We start from the raw sequence: 17,320 nt of genomic DNA, 5'->3' as shown, positions 1-17,320 counted from the left end.
AACAATACTCAGGTCAATAAAACTCATGAAAGTTTCTGAGATGTGAAATCTACCGGAAAGTAGTGCAGCGTTGACTCCGGCGGGTACACAATGAAGTGTCGAAGGGTGAAGCCGAAGCCTTGGGATGTGCGATGCAAACGCACAGTTTTCGGCCTCGGCCATGAGAATGGCTCGTCATCTGTTGGGTACGGCGCTGCGGCCGAATCAGCCAAGCTCCTCCACTCTGGAGTGTCACTCTGAACAAAGAAAGTTTTAAGAAGCAATTAAAAAAAAAAAAAAAAAAAAAAGGCAGCATCTTTTTCTAAAGAAGATTTAAAATAGTTCTGATAAAAAAAAATTTTAGCTACATAATCTAGGAATGGGCACAAATAAAAAGATAAAGTTAAAAAACAAAAAAGAAACAAAAACAGAACTACATCATATGTTAAAGCCACCACAAATTCCCACATCAACAAACATCCTTTTCAGAGGAATTACTGTGCATTAGCATAGGGTCATTCATTTCAGCTTAACATAGTGTAGAGGAGAATGGGCTTATGAAAAACATTAGGGGTTGCCCAGTGTTTACCATCAAGTCATTTCAGAGTATCCCATTTACACAGCTGGAGTAGAGCATGTCAGGCTTTAGACATCACTCCTGTGTTTACTGACTATTTATAGCTTCACACCTTTGTGGTATCGTGTTTGTAGCAACGCCTCCTTTACACAGAACTCCTCCTTTCAAATATGCACTACTATTTCAGTTCGCAAACACTTTTTGGGCCATCTCTCATTAGTTTTTGAAGGATGGCCCAAAAAATAAATACAATTAAAATCTACAGTGCCGTTAAATGACGCAAGCCTGTTACTTTCACATCACTGCACGTTTTACTGTTTGTGTTTGCAATAAAGGCAGCATCTGCTGCGTAAAACACAATGTAAATACGGATAAATTATTTATTAGTTTGTTCAGCAAGTCCACAAATGTCTTTGTGGCTTTCACTTTCAATGGTATATTATCAAGTATCTTGCCTAATAAGTCATCCCCCAGTGAATGCAAGCCTTAAATGGTTTTGTAATCACTTATTTTCCTCATATTTGTCAAACTGTGAGGACAGGATGCACAAACACAAGAAGCATGTCCTTTTATTCTCACTGTTTTCAGAATGTATATGCAAAATACATTTGACTTTTTCATTGAAATTGTCTTAAAGAATAAATACAAACATTAAAAAGTACATCAGATATAAATATAGCATAGCAAATATAAATAAAACACTTCGACAATAATGATTTTAAAAACACAAAAAGAGCTTAACGCTTTGATTAAAATCCATAGGCTCACACTTTTTGAAAATTTCCAAGTGAAAATAACAACTTCGTCATATAATTAACAGCTGGTTTCTGTCACTTAACATAACAGCTTATAAATCTGTCCTACATAACCTCTTTTTTTTCTTTTTTCTTTTTTTTTTAAACTGACCTCAAACCAGTGTTTATACCAATCCTGTCATTCTCCACTATAACTTTCAGAACACCTCTATCCAATCAGCCTTGAAAAGTCTCAATAAACATAAATAAATAAATCTAATTTCCTCATCCTGTCTCAAACAAACCCTCCCCCTCCCCACTGAAGCACAGACTTTCTCCAACAATGTGAAGAATTTGATGAGCTTGCATTCAGGCCATCTCTGCTTGGGCAGAAATGTTAAACAAAATGTCAGAAAACTGGGAGGAATAACATCCATTTTCAAACAACCTATGAAAAGAATTTGAAAGAATTTGCTTGTACACATTAAAACAAACAAACAAACAAAACTTGTTTTTGTTTGTTTTAAGCAAAACCAAACAGCTGTTGCACACAGTGATGAACGGACAAAACAAACATTTCAAAAAACAGTTTGTCAGCACAGACCTAAAACTTTCCAACTTTCCACCCAACTACTCTTGAGTACTTCGCAGACTGATCCGACTGTCTCACACTCATTGACTCTTCTCAAATGTTATGCATGCCTGAAGGTGTATACCAAGTTAAGGCATGTTACACTGTGTTCTCTACAGCCTTCTTAACACTCTTATTTGGCCACTTTGACCAATATATTGCTGAAAGGGACAAACTATTTGAAATACATTTTACTTCAAGCAACATCACAAGCAGGGCACATAAAGGTTTCAAATGTACACAGGATAAGAAACCAGAGCACTAATAGCTGGCTGGGAAACAGAGCTACAGGTGCAGCTGACACCCATGTGTTTTGATTAAACCAGCAGAACAGGTTTTCCTTTGAATGAGCTTTGGCTGTACTGTGATACCAGCACTTCCACATTAAAGTCTGTGTCTGTATGAGCTCTGGTTGTATTAAATGTGTACCCAGACGACTGTTTCTGGTGATAGGACTGGATGTTTGAAATGCCTGCACTGCTGCCCTTGTGTCTCCAGGGCAAGTCAGCCTCAGTTTACTGGATCAGATTTAGCAACTTGTCCAGAGAACAATTTCCCAACCTTTGATCTTTAGACATGGTCTGGCCATGCAGTGTTATCATTGCCACTCGCATAGTTATTAATGATGTGACATTCCAGTAAATTCTAGATGGGCATTTCCCTCACTTAATTTAAAAAAAAAAAAAAAAAAAAAACAACAAACAACAAAAATGGGTATTGTTGTGGAGGAGTTGTATCAACCTCACAGTTGATACCACTTTTAAACAACTGTGAGAAGAGGTCAAAGGGGAAGCAACATAAAAGAAAATCATGACTTGTGAAAAAGGGGCTACAAAGAAAAGCACATGAAAAGAACGTCCACATCAAAATATGACACACCTCTCTTTCCTGCCCACAAATGAATGCCTCTCACCTATTTATGAATCACTAGAATGCCAGACTGTTTGCACTGGGTGAGGCAGTTTGGAGAAGGTTTGAGAAGGCATTTGCTAATCTGGTGGACGTCTGTTGGAAATTAAAAGTGACCAGACCCGCATCTCAAATTTTGCTGCGGTAAATAATCACCAGAGCAGCAAATATCAAATATTTAGAGGTTTTAGAAAATTACCAAGTAATTTTAAAGAGTTCCTTTTTTATTCTGAATGAAGGGTCTAAAAGTCAAAGACAGCCTGAGAAGCTGGAAAGACAAAGACAAATGCAGTATTTGAGTTTTTAATAGTAGTGTTTCAATATGTTTGAGCTAATAACTGCTTGATCCAGCAACACTGTCTGCACACTCAGACCAAGCTAAATGTGAAGACTTGTTGCTCCTTTGTAAAAACTCATTTCTTTCCTCAGTTTCCTCAGATGCTTTTGTTTTTCTACTAAGGGAAATATTACCATCACTGCTCTATAAAGTAAAACCTAACCCAGTTCCATATATTGATCCCAAATGTTGACTAAATCTCTAGTAAGAACCACTAAAATTATCAAAAAAAAAAAAAAAAAAAAAAGGGGTAAGAAAGACTGATAGATAAGATTACAGTAGATACAATGCATCTACAAGAAGACAGACCCACCATCACTCTTCTGCTTTCTCCATGTTCCTTGCATCTGTACACTGTTGAGTCCTACCATTTAAATGCTTCCCTGGGTAAAGAATGGCCACATAATTAAATAATGTGACAGTGGCAACAGTAACACTACTGCAGTGCACGAGCATTTAAAACACCAGCACCCTGTGATGTTGACTCTGAATGGGTCGGTTGTAGGGAGTTCAGTTAGTGCATCACATTGATACCTTGTTTATGTTAACGTTTGTACTGTAACGTTTGTGTTAGCTTACCTGTCGGAAATTTCTCAGGATCACGCTTGCAAAAAGGAACACCTTTTTAGTTCTGCTAGCTAATGATTGAAATGCGATAGTAAACCAATACACTGTCAGTTAAACAGCATAATTGGCATTGAACACTAAACCATATAGGGAAACTATGACATGCAACCAAATTTGTGATTAGTAACGTTTTTTTGTTTGTTTTTTTAATTCTGTTTTGTCCTGTTTTACTTGTATTAATCAAAGGCGTGTAGCTGATTTTGTCCTGTAAAGACAAACTCAGCCACATGACTTCAGCCACTCTGTCAAATGGCTGAAGTCATAACAGAGCGCATCTTTAGCATGGTTATTACCAGCTGGGAACATCATCTCACTCCACAGCATGTACACTGCAATTGTGAATTCATGAACTGAACTGAATCATCTGTAAACTTTGCAAACTTGTTATTTTGGAATGAAAAAAAAAGTTTTTTTTATTGAATTTGAAGCTTTATTTTAACTTATTGACAGAAGCTATTTTTAGTTTCCTAATTACACACTTTAAAATAAAAAATACTACTACCACTTTAATTTTTATTACGTAATTTTTTTATTTACTTCATTTTTATTCTGACGGCCCTATTGAATATTGATAAAAATACACATGTGATTATTTTCAAATTCATTTGTTTCCTGGGTCAACAGGGTGATATTCACAAGTGGGCAGAATTTAGCAGGTGAGGTACTGGAGCCTAAAACAGGAGGTTTGCCCCGAGGAAGCGAAGATCAGAGTTTTTGAAAAAATTGTTGACTAATCAAATGATCAAAGACAAACTGGCAGATTAGTCGACTACATTGAGAATCTTTAGTTGCAGTCCTAATATTAAGTACGGATCGCACCATACAAGAGCACTGAGATGCCTTAACATATCAAAGACCATACCTTGTCTTAATGCACAGACAAAATAAGTGTCTTCAGAAGTAAATGTTCTTTGACAAATGACACAGGAGTACATACACTGTTTCAAGTATGCTGAATCCAAGGAACAGGTGGTTATCCCCCAGGAGTTTTTATGCTGACTACACCATTGGTGCCCCTACCACAGAGATTAGAGAGCAGTTTTCACATAAAAAACTGATATACAACAACATGACAAGTGTTTGTTAACAAATCTTATGAAACCACACTGCGAGGCCTGTATGTCTGAAAGCCTCGGCTGACATCACCAAATCAGACATTACATGCACCACATGACATCAGCTTTCACATAACCTTCAAATGTGAGGAAACATAGTTCTCTGTGGGCTGCTAAATTCTACACCACATCCCATCCAAACCAAGCACTTAGCTGTGAAAAACCTAAGATAATGATACAGAGAGCCACTGGTGAGCACTGGGCGTTCCAGCCTTGTATTGCAGGACAAGGTTAGGAGAAGTATCATTACTCAGTCTACAGTCTACACAGACACGTGGTGCATTTTCTGCACGCCACACTTCTACTTGTAACATATGGATGAGAAGGAAATGACTGAATGCCATTTATGTGGGATTTTTTTTCCCCGTATGCTGACACAGATCTGTGTGGTTTGAAAAAAAAATTACCTTTTTGAAGCTTCGTTCAGTACAGTAGTTCCCCAAAAATTTTTAAAGTAAAAAAAAACAAACAAAAAACAAGTTTGCAGCCCACATCTCACAGTTTTAAATCAATTACTGACAATAAAAGAAAAGATTTACACTGAATTTTACTTAAACAGAGGTGCAAATCATCAGTGAAACCGTTCTCTGTACTGCCTTAGGCTACGTCCACACTAGGGCTGGGCGATATGACCCAAAATTCATATCTCGATATTTTTTAGCTGGATGGCGATATAAGATATATATCTCGATTTTTTTTTTAAAGCCATAAGTTAAGAACAAAAAGAGAGTTCTTAGTCACACTGTGTCCCAGATGTCACACGGGCACTTTTATTTACATACAGCGTAGATGTACATGAAGAAATTACTCAAAAATAAATCATCAGCATTTATTAAATAATCATGGTCCATAAATAAAAGAAAACAATGTTGTTTTTTGTGCATAACAAAAAGCTCACAATTGTGCAGTCAAAATGTAAACTAATAGACGCTGAGCATAATAACAAAGAGACAGATTTCACAGCTGCACCACGTCTCTGAACAGGTGCCATTTGTGGTCCTTATACACACACAGTACGTATCACTCCGCGAGGCTCCTCCTCGGTAGCCGTAATCCTCCGACAATCCATCAAGTGGTGCAGCTCCGTAGCTTAGCAAAGTCATATTAAAACATTTTTTGACAGATTGCCGAGCGCTGTGTACCACATAAAATCGGTTCGCGGTCAGTAAGCACAACCAGAATTCATACATAAGACGCACTGTCGATTTTTGAGAAAATGAAAGGATTTTAGGCCGTGCAGCCCCTCCTGGCTGCATGTCGTTAGCGCGGTTAGCTCGCTAACACGTTGACGCTGTCCAGCCCCACGCACAGTAACTCGCTAACGGAGATTTTCTGCTTTCATCTTGTCATTGCCTGCAGGTGAAGCTATGGGGGAGGCGGAGTTGTGTTCAGTGAAGGAGAGGCGAGGCCGAGTAACGTTGCGTAGAGACAAAAGTGGACGAAAGAGAGGCAAACCTGCGGCTCCACAAGTATAATTATAACACATAGACTATATCGATATAAACGATATTGTCACATCTTATATCTCGTATGAAAATATATCGATATTTTTAAAAAAACTCGATATATCGCCCAGCCCTAGTCCACACTAATGCATTTTTGTTTGAAAACGCATCGTTTTCTCTCCGTTTTGGCCTCCCGTCCACACTGAGACGGCGCTTTCCCAAAGGAAAAACACAGCGTTTTGAAAACGCATACATTTCAAAACGGAGCTGTCCCGTTGCGGACACTCGAAACCGCAGGCTTTCTAAGACGATGACGCATTTCAGTCATGTGATGCAGTCATGTGACCGATTAAACAAAGATAGCGGAGTGCATTATACAGCAGTTGTTTTGACTGCTCTCAATTTTGACAGCCCTAAAAAAGATTAATATCAGTTTGTACATGCTCCAGATAGCTTTTCTTCAAATTCTTTAATTCTCACTCGCTTTTGTGAAAGCGCAGGACTGGAATATAAGCGTTTTTGGCCGTTTCAATGTGGACGCACAACTCTGTGAAAACGACTGAAAACGCTAGTGTGGACACAGAGCGTTTTCAGACGAAAATGCCGTTTTCACATCTATCCGGGTTAGTGTGGACGTAGTCTTAGTGTCACATAAAACCCAAATGGCATTCCTTCAGGCCGAGGTGTACTCCATTACTAGCACACATTTGACTTCTGGTTTGTTGAGCAGTAATTTGATCTCTGTTGTTTTAAAATGTGGAAATGCCATCTCACCTTGGCACCTGATACCCCCTCTCACTCACAGCAGTGATCATCTTTCCTTCACCTCTCACTGTTGTCAGCTTAGCTACTTTATCAGTATAATTAGTCACCTCTCATAGAAATCTCTCTAGAAATCTTTTATAAACAAAAACAACTAGAAGCCAAACGAGCAACTTTTGGGACAAGCCATCTCCTGTACCGCTGTCAGAGATCCTACTCGCCTGTTGCAAGAACACGTCTATCTGAATCTACTCTGCTCTGTCAGCAGCAGAGAGCACCACCTGTGAAAGAGGGCACATAGAAGTTTTGCACAATGTGAAAAGGGGGAGAGAGAGAGAGAGAGAACCCCCCCCCCACCCAAAAAAAAACAACACAAAAAAACAAAACAAGACATACTGTTGGTTTCTCTTTGAGTGATAATTAAAATTTTTAAAAAATATACCCCACACTCAAAAAAAAAGGGAAAAAAAAAAAAAATCACGGCACAACCATTGTCTTATCTCGTTGTCTTATAAAGCTTAATATCCTCATTAGTCCACACTGTGCTGGTCGAACATGCCAGGGTTAACAACTTTTCTGAAAGAAATCCTGTTACATCCCGTATGAGTTTGTCATACAATGCTGCTGTTATAAACATTAAAGCTGGTAAATAAACAGTCTTGCTCAGCAGCTGTAAGCCCACCCCTTGGTTGTAATTTTGAACATGCTTTCTGTTGATCGTTACTGAAACCCCAGAGGGCACGGAGAAGCCTCTTTGCATACGCGAAAGACTAGCAGTGAATTATTAAAAAAAAAAAAAAGACAATTTCAAAAAAGCTCAGCACCAAGGAGTTGCAGTGATACTTCAGTTCTCTGCAGGATCATTTGCTTTAATTTTTCATTCTCCTCAATGGGTGAAATTACTGATGCCACTTGTTTTCTGAGCAGACATGTCAAAAACACTGGGATTATCTCACAAATTTTACTAAAAATACAACCTACTGAAAACGAATAACATGTTAACATATTTGATAGAACTGCCTATATTTTAGGTTTTGGACCAAAAACATTGGGACATGTGTAACGGGCATTTTGCTTTCAAGAAAACTGATTTAGTGAGCAGTTGTTAAAAAGGAAAATATCCCCTCTTATTGGATTTGTCTGTAACCATCTGTAATCTTTCTTAGTTGTTTGAACAAGACACAGAGCATGTCACACAGTTTTCCATGTGTAGACATAGATGTTTTACAACACAGTGAGGAAAAACTGAATCACACAGCCCATCTCTTATGTTCTCTCATGAGACGCTGCAGACACAATCATAACGCAACAGGAAGTAACAGACGACTTCTATCCAATTGAAGGTCAATTTTCCCTTCCGATTGCCATCAGTTAACCATACGATGCCTGCGCAGAGGGTTCTGTAAAAAGGCAGCAAGCCTAAATCAGATAAACACTGAGCTTTAATGAAGCCAGGGTTGTGGTGACAGGGGAAGTCTGTTTGTCAATGGTCTCCTACGGTGCTAAATATGGATCATGCTTCATCATCCAAAACAATAATCCAGTTCCAACCACTCTCATTTCTGTTGTTCTACTAGAGAATGAAAAGCTGGAATTATCCATCATGAAAAAGGCATTCATCATACAGAAGCTGTAGGGGGGAAAACCCATACAATAGAGTTTGATTTAGTAAACACCATAGGCCAATATAGAAATTCCTAAAACACACATAATCACACAACAGCACACTCATCAGCACTAAGCAGCACTGTGCCGCTAAATGAATGTCTGAAATCCAAGCAGAGGAAGGGCTGTCTGCTATTTGGATTCAGCTGCAATGTCTGAATACCACGCACTATTCAGCTGATAAAGCAGACAGACACTCCAGTGTGGAGGAGGATAATGCCACCAATCAAACTCTTGATTCAAATAACAGATATTTTTCCTCCATTTTTAAGCGTCTGCTTCACAGTATTCACTATAAACACTTTCCACATGTCTAATAGTTATAACGGATGAGAAAACTTTAAAAGAACAGGACAGACTAGTAAAGAATTAAGCAAGGGTGGGTGAGAAAGACTTTTCCCCCACCCCCAGATCCAGCTCCCGTCCCCCTGATGTAATCCCAAGAACACCAACAGTGACATGCTTTCTCTAAATTAATATACAAGTCTTGTATCCAAATGATTTTCTTGATTCCCAATGACTGCAGCCATTGCACGCTCTTTTAAGATACTAAGAGAAAGTGAAAATCCGCCTAGGAAAATTCTTAGGTCATTAATTAAATCCAGTGTCATCATTTCCAGAAAATCCCTGAACCAGAGACTCCAGGGGGTTTCCGGCTCAAAATTAGCACATGAATTGGTTTGTGTGGTAGTCTTATTAGAGGGAGTGCTAAAAAGGAGGATTTCCTCTCACGGCACTATGCTGTGGCTTTCCCTCATGGCACATCAACACTTACTAAAGTATTCACAAACAGGTTTCTGGGATCCTATGTAAAAGAACTGTCTATTTTCTCTCATGCTGTATTATTCATTCATTAAATGAGTGTAGTAGTGGCAAGCATGTATCCAGATGGCTGAAATAACAAAAGGTAAGCACATCATCTAAGTTTGTTTTCTTAGCTGTGACAGTGAGATGCAGCTAAGGCTGTGTCTGTTGAATGAGCTTCAACAGTGAATGCGCTAGTATGTGGTGTGCTGGTTGATCCAGAAATTTTAATTTCAGGCCTCTTAGGAGAAAAAAAACAAACAAAAAAACCTCATCCCTGTGAATAAATTAGAAAAAGAAACCCCGGAAAACCAACTCTATTACTCTGTAATTGATTCATTATAATTTTTTAGGCATTATCTGCTGCCCTGAGTCTGAGATACAAAAATCAAATTCAGCACATCTACCTAGTTTAAAGTAACAACATAATCACCCGTATGTCCCTCATTTAGGGATGGTGATCATGCAAACTTGGGAGGCTTAAATGACAAGCTGAATATTAGATTAAAGGCAATGGAGGAAATCAAAGAAAACTACAGACTATAAATAGGTGCCCTTTCATTTCAAAGAGTCCCAGTTGCTACCTACTTTATTACAGTATAAAGGTCTTCATTCAGGCTGCAAGCTTTCAGAGGAGCAGATGGTGTCCTGTCTGGTATAGGGGTCACAGCTTAAAAATCTGAAAGACGGGTCTTGAATAAACACCATCGTTTGAGTTTGATTATAATTTCAAATCTGATTAAATGTTGTAACCAAAACCTGTTCTTTTGATCTGTTCATCTACCACAGCCAATCTTAGTTGAGAAAAATCTGAAGCACTCAAAAGAAACAAAAATCTGATGGGCATATTTATGACAAGAATAGATAAGAGGCACGTTGTTGACATAAAGAGCAAAAGAATTCAGCAGGGGTTGCTACAAACACAAACAGCTGGTCCTTGGTGTCAAACAAATCCCACCCCCACCCAAAACCAAACTGAAGGAGGTGGGATAACACTGAAACTGCAATCAGTTGGCCACAGAAATCCCTTTTGTCATCAGCATTTAACACATTTCAGGACTTTAAAGAAGTCTGCCTCATACTCACCTCACAGAAAGAAGATCTTGCTCGTTGCCTCTCATCGTCTTCACAAGAAGGAACCCACCGTGATGCCATCATTTAGCTTCAGTTAAAATGCTGATGTCTGTAAAGCACCACATGAAAAATGTAGCTCCACCAGGATGTTAAAAAAATGCTCCAATCCGATTCACACCTCCATACTTGCTGGATTTCTTAATCCATCTGTTTGAGAGATATGAGATGACATATGTGTTTAGTGCATTTTAAAAAAATGAATTCAAAGGCAGATTTAGGAATCAGCTGCACAGCAATTACATCTCACACTACTCCAAGAGTCTGTACAAACAACATGAATGAATACCTTGGTTGTTTATAATAGCAGACCACTCGTGATTAATTCTAGACAATCAGCATTATGCAACAGGGTCCTAACCAAACGCTACTTCTAAATGCTGTTTTTGTGTCTCATCCTTGGAGAGCTTCACACTCAGGTGCTTGAAAACAGGCTGATTCAGGGTAATACTATGTGACGGCACATCATAAAAAGTTAGAATAAACTTAATTTGATAGTCAACTGTAATAATAATTCATTTTAACTAACTTAATGAAGACTAACAATGTTGTAGTAGCCAACACCAGGACTATAACCAGCGTAAAGCACAACAACGTGGAGAGCCAGCGGTGCATTAACTGAATAGCCAGCAACAAGTGGACTGGGGACTGTCGGGAGGCTGGGCGAAATATGTCCGTCGCATTCAAAATTGAGACACGAAACCCCACAGAAACTATTTCTTACAAAATAAAAACACACGAGCTTTATTTGCCGTTTGTGTTTCACGACAAAGCCGACGTTTGTGCTTTTTAGAGGATGGATTTCAATCACTTGGTTGAAATCGATGTTTAAATGAGACACGAAGGGAGCATGCCGAGCTGTTGTTCCCGAGCGCTCAACAAAAGAAGCTTTTCCCTTTGTTACTTTACATAAAATACCACAATAAAAGCGCTCCAAACGTCCACACGAGGCACTGCTGCCCCTTTTGCGTGTTTATGGAAGCTCCCTGTAAAACTAGCAAAGTGGGCAAAAGCGACAACCAAGCAAACTGCGGCAACAGGCTGCTAACAATTAGCCTCCATGCTAACGGTTGGAGTTAAAACAAAGTTACCTGTGTAGTTGAGAAGCGTCATTACAGGCTGTCAACGACGGCGATGCTTATCCATAAAAACACACAGAAAAAGTACAAACATAACGTGTATGGTCCAGTGTGGAGGGCGTTGTCATAATTTAATAGAGTCTGAGTACAAACGACTTTCCGGTGATTAATCCAAACCTACTCAGTGGAGGCGCATGGTGCAGTTCGGAATTTTTTTTTTTTTTTTTTTTGCCTCCACTGTTCCCGACTCTCTGGGAGTCCACCTTCGGTCAACAGGACACTATCAGCCAATCAGGAGCGGGGTTGTATTTGACCGGACCAATGAGGCGCGAGTTTACAATAAGCTTGTATCTGCGCTTGTAAACGGTGGCGTTTTTTTAACCGTTCCCGTGAACTATTAGAGCAGTATTCCCGGGAGAACAGGGGAGAAGATGAAAAGATGCATCGTGTAACAAATCCGCAATTCAAGCCGTTCAAAAACTCGTCGTGGTTTTGGTTTAATACGCACAGCAAGGGTGAACGAGGAGTCACATGCCCCGGTTCAAAGTGAGGTCGAGCTGAGCTAGTAATGTGGAGGGCAGTGGTGATTTCACACATACCACACAGCATAAAATCTTTTCTTTCATCTTATCCACGAAGCAGATAGTTAACAATAAATGGACACTCCTTCGCTGCACTTTAGCTGCAGACTGAAATAAGTGCTCGGATTCTCGGGCCCCTGACAAATGCCCCTTTTATGCCTCTCCAACATAAGGAGCCACCTGTTCCTGGGACTGGCAGCTTTTGTTACAGAGGTCAGTTAGGGAGGAGAATTTCACAAAGCTGTCCTGTCCAGCCGGTTCTACTTTCAGTGGGTCCAAGTGGGATATATCAGCTCTGAAAATTGATATAAAACCTAAATACTTAGCATTATATCTTCAAGCAGCTGTTTTTCTTAGATTTATGGTGTACATATTATTTATTAATGCAATTTGAACTTTTCTCTTACACAGTACCAGTATTGTACTGTTATTAACTTCATTTTAAAAATTTTTTTAAATAAATATATTGTTTATTATTGTGTATTGTAAATGTTGGGGGGGGGGTTTTCAATTATTTTTAGTTTCCGTTTGTATGACTTTGTAATTCTGGAGAAATCACTCATTTCAGCCTCCATTAAAGTCAGCTGCACTAAAGCCTGTAGTTATTTAGATCCAAAAACTTTTTTTTTTATTACAATGTGATGTGTAATGCACATGTAGCACCCATGCACCCATAGTGCTGAAATTGCACTAATTCTTTCAGACATGTAATGCTGATATAAACACATATTTATGTCACACACATTTATATTAAAAGGTTTTTGTGCATTTGTTTAGCTGGACTACACAGCTCACTTGAGATTATATTGGGCTGAATGTGGCCTGTTAATTAAAGGTAGTTTGACACCCCCGCTTTAAAATATTACAACTATATTGAAGTTTAGTCCATAGTAAACTGAGAAATGCTATTGACATCCAATTGTAAGATATTATACATGAACTTTTTCTGTAATTGTGAATATTTACAGTGGTGCATTGCTGCTTTTGCTTCTGAAAAAGATCAGACTACTTCTTCCACTACTGTAAAAAGTACTGACTACAAATTTAGGGGTTGCAATAATGTAATTCAGTTGTAGCTCTTATTTTATCACTGTTGGAGGTCTGGTGAGTCAAAAAGGCAAGGTCTATTCACTGTCCCAAGAGATGGTTTTCTTTATGGCACGTTGTGCTCAGTGCTTAAGCAAAGGGAGTCACATGTCAAGTGCATACAAAGAGCACAGCAGCTCAGCACAACGAGCTCTCTTTTGTTCATTTTGTAAGTTCACTTACAGTTAAAACCCCCTTTTTAAAACAAAACAATGGCAACCTGATGTTTCAGGATGCTTTTGGTTTAAAGCTTTGCTACTTCAGGGCCTATATAGGTGCCAGTTTTCCATATAATTAGGAGAAGCTCAACACCATTAAAAAGACATGTGAAAAAAAGAAAAAGACTCCAAGCCCCTTTTGTATATCATCAGCCTAAGAAACATATTACACAAGGTCTTCTTTATATTCATAGCTCAGCCAAGGAACCATTGTAAATCAATTAGTACTAAAACATTCATTCATAAAATCATGTGGGAACATTAATAGTAGAATGCAGAAATCTTAAAAAAACATTTTATTGTATGTTAGAACATAAACTGATACAGAGAATGACAAAAGTACTCTACAGCAAGTGAAAAAACAAGAAAACACACACACACAAAGGAGGTAGTAATGGCACTTAGTGTTGACAAGACTTGAACTGTTTCTCCCCTGTGTGTTAAAAGTGATGGAAAATCAGATGAAACTTTAAAAAGGCATCGCACAGGTGGAGAACAAATTAAAAAAAAAAACCCAACTTCCTTTCATTTTAGGTTTTGTTGGTATTCCTCACATGCAGTGGTTATTGAATGCTTTACATTTCATAAAAGAAGCAGTACACCTGGGATGATTGGATGCTTTAGATATAGAGTTAGAACAGCATTCCCCCCCCACTTAACACTACACGTTTTAAACCTGAATCACCTGTGTCAAAGCAACAAAGCTCCGACTTATCCTCAAGCATGCGCTTTTTGTGTTCAAATCTCCAGTTAAATGTTGCAGTGTGTGTTGTTAAAAATGTTAACATGTTCGGAACCAGGAATGTTATAACAACGCAGGCATGATTGGGATCAGATGTCACCATAGCAGCTGTAAGTCAATGGCATCTCACAGGAAGTGTCTGGGCTTGCTGTCCGATGACATCTGCTCGACAGTCGCCTCTATCGCCGGCCCTCTCTTTAAATCTTATATTTCATCTTCCCGGTGTCGCTGATCACGCAAATGTGCTAAAAGAAGCACCAAAGCACAGGTCTTTATTGTGTTACTGGATTCCCAATACAGTCGTCAAAAAAAAAAAGAAAAAGAAAGAAAGAAGCCAGACACTGACTTACACTGAGATCTCTAAAATACTCATTGTAGTCTAAAGCATATCCAACCACAAAACGATTGGGTATCTCAAAGCCGACATCTGAAAGCACAAAACGACAAAGGCAAATATTTCCAATAGTTTGGGACTCGGCAAATGCAACAATTTTTTTAACTGTGAATGACTCACTGAGCCATAAAAGGGTTGGTCAGGTACGTACAGTCAGGAACACATGCTGAGCTATGCAGCACTCTCTTCACCAGCAATCTGAGGGAAACAAAAGCAGACATTATTTACAACAGCCGACTCAAACCGTCTCAGGAGACAGCGTCACTTCAAAAAAACCTGCGGTACCTGAGATCTGCATCACAATGTTAGTCTTTGCCTCTCTGTGTGTCTGTGTGTGTGTCTCGACTGAAAGGGGAAAACAGTGATTCGCAAAGCAGGAAATTGAGCTGGTTTTGTTTGGCGGCTTTACCCTGCTACTTTGATCATTTTGGGCCCGAAGGCTTCGACGTGCTTCAGGAGAGTCTTCATCGTCTTTCCGGTGCCTACAATGCCCTGTGAGGGTGGGGGTGGAAGATGTAGAAACTGGACTGAGAAAGTAATAACATGGCAGTGAGGAAAGAAAAAAGAACAAAAACTCAATTCTTCTTTCTCTGGACTAGAAGTGATACAGAAACTAAGTGCAGTCAGTGTCACACTGTACTCAAATTACGCAACTGTTTACAAGCATTCACTAGGAATTACTTGAATTCACTGAAAAGAGGAATTTAAACACAAACATGTGATATTCAATCAAAAAAAAAAACAAAAACGTCACCTGACCTCTTGCTCTACGATGTAGGCAAACGCTGAGGCGAACCAAAGCCACAACAGTACGCTCGATCATGTCAGTGTGCCGCTGGTCAGCACGCACTACAAATATGTGAAATGTGTGACTGTCCTCACACATTTCATTCATCTGTCACTGAATATGAGCCAGAACAGACTAACAGCCTTAGCCTAATTATAATACTGCAGGAATTTAAGATTTTAAAACCTATTTTACTTATTTTTAAATGCACTTTGCTTGTTTCCTTCTCTCATTTCATTTAAATTAAATGACCCATATTTAAATTCCTTACACAAAATAACTATTATGATGTAGTATGATCTGTTTTCTGTCAAGTCAGCTCAAGAGCCTCTCACTACCACAGTGAATGCTTTATAAATACTTTATTATCACAGTCCTGGTAAAAGTGGGGTTTCTATACAGAGGTCAGTCACTACATTGGCTGCACTTGCCAATAATGCCAAATCCTGTGCTCAAAACGTTGGTATTACTTTTGACAGGTGTTTGAGTTTTGAATCTCATGTCTCTAAGCTCATCCAGTCATCTAAGAAATATCGCTAAAATCCTTTGCTGTGAGCCCTGAACTACACACTTGCTTCCCTTCACTGGCTCCCAGTGAAATTCAGACCACACTGCAGATTTTTATCAATCACAAAGCCCTGCATGGCCTGCTGAGGTGTTATATCACCTGATCTCTGATCACCTGATCCGGGTCTTTTAACTGCTCCACGCAGGGGCGTCTCCAGAATTTTTTCATAGGGGTGGCCATATGGGAGGTGGGGGGGCACAAAAAACAGAACTTCCAGTTTTATTATGCTGTTGTCAAACACAGGTTACTTGAAAAATATGGCAAAAGAGAGAGGAAGAAAATATGTATACGCTTAGTTAATTTCCTGATATTAAAGTTGATATCACTGAAAATTGGTACCTGTGTGTATTTGTAGGTACTGTTTGTTGGGATATGTACACTTCTTTAAAGTATTCTCCTATCTCTCTCGTATCTAGTGAAGCATTTTGTAACCTTGTGTGTTTCAGTGCTTTAGTATTAAAGTCATTACTATCTATCAGTGCTTGTATTTTACCCCTTGTAAATACCATGGAGTGATGACTGCCATTTTACAATACTGATAGCAAAAAGGGTTTTTTACTGACCAACCCACTGCACAAGTCAAAACTAAGACAAGGTTGTCTTTTTAAAAATGCAATTGCATAACAAGTACACAGCAGTATCTATGTCTTATAAATATGGAAAATTCTGCCTGTGGAAATCCTGTCGGCTGAGTCATCGACCTCCTTAGAGCCTTTCCTGATTTTGACTTTTTATTTCCTTTTAACTCTGTTACTTCCTGTACAATGTGACGCACCTGATGTAATGTATTGGTTTATTGTGAGACGCTAAGTCTTTCCATCTTGCTTTATCCCGATGACGTTGACACACAATAAAGATTTTAATATTACTTAAAGCTGAAGCGGCCACAGACTGCGAGTTCCCTGTCACACACAGTTGTGCACTGACTAAAGGGAGCTGTTTCAAAATGTTTACTCCTACAATCTTTTTACAGTAAGTATCATGAATGCCCACGATGATGACTGCAGGCCTACATTTCCTTTTTATTTTTTTGCAGTGCACCTATTCCAGTATGTAGGGCAAGGCAAGATTTTCAATGATGTTAGTTAAAACACACACACACACACACACACACACACACACACACACACACACACACACACACACACA

General features: G+C 39.0%; 2 protein-coding genes across 5 annotated transcripts in view; both read right to left on the bottom strand.

Moving 5' to 3' along the window:
• arhgap21b (Rho GTPase activating protein 21b) overlaps positions 1-12,039 on the bottom strand; it is a gene marked incomplete in the record, with an annotated part of 38,381 nt that extends 26,342 nt beyond the window's left edge. The window contains 3 exon segments of the mRNA XM_042219226.1: positions 54-236; positions 10,672-10,866; positions 11,808-12,039. Coding sequence (XP_042075160.1) covers positions 54-236; positions 10,672-10,743 — 255 coding nt within the window.
• A 1,922-nt stretch (positions 12,040-13,961) lies between these two features.
• Positions 13,962-17,320, bottom strand: part of prtfdc1b (phosphoribosyl transferase domain containing 1b) — a 10,089-nt gene continuing 6,730 nt past the window's right edge. For 3 of the 4 annotated variants that reach the window (XM_005912744.2, XM_005912745.2, XM_042219222.1), the window contains 4 exons: positions 15,226-15,308; positions 14,968-15,014; positions 14,773-14,849; positions 13,962-14,667 (listed from right to left, as the gene is read on the bottom strand). In XM_005912744.2, the coding sequence (XP_005912806.1) occupies positions 14,620-14,667; positions 14,773-14,849; positions 14,968-15,014; positions 15,226-15,308 (255 nt within the window). In that variant the 3' untranslated portion in view covers positions 13,962-14,619. Of the gene's footprint in view, positions 14,668-14,772; positions 14,850-14,936; positions 15,015-15,225; positions 15,309-17,320 lie in introns of all 4 variants that reach the window. The other variant, XR_006054229.1, reaches the window with a different exon arrangement.

The sequence above is a fragment of the Haplochromis burtoni genome, unplaced genomic scaffold, assembly GCF_018398535.1.
Source record: "Haplochromis burtoni strain Fernald_Lab_line unplaced genomic scaffold, NCSU_Asbu1 Contig_3, whole genome shotgun sequence".
Lineage (NCBI taxonomy): Eukaryota > Metazoa > Chordata > Actinopteri > Cichliformes > Cichlidae > Haplochromis > Haplochromis burtoni.
The sequence above is the reverse complement of the archived record's forward strand: the minus strand, read 5'-3'. Positions and strand labels throughout refer to the sequence as shown.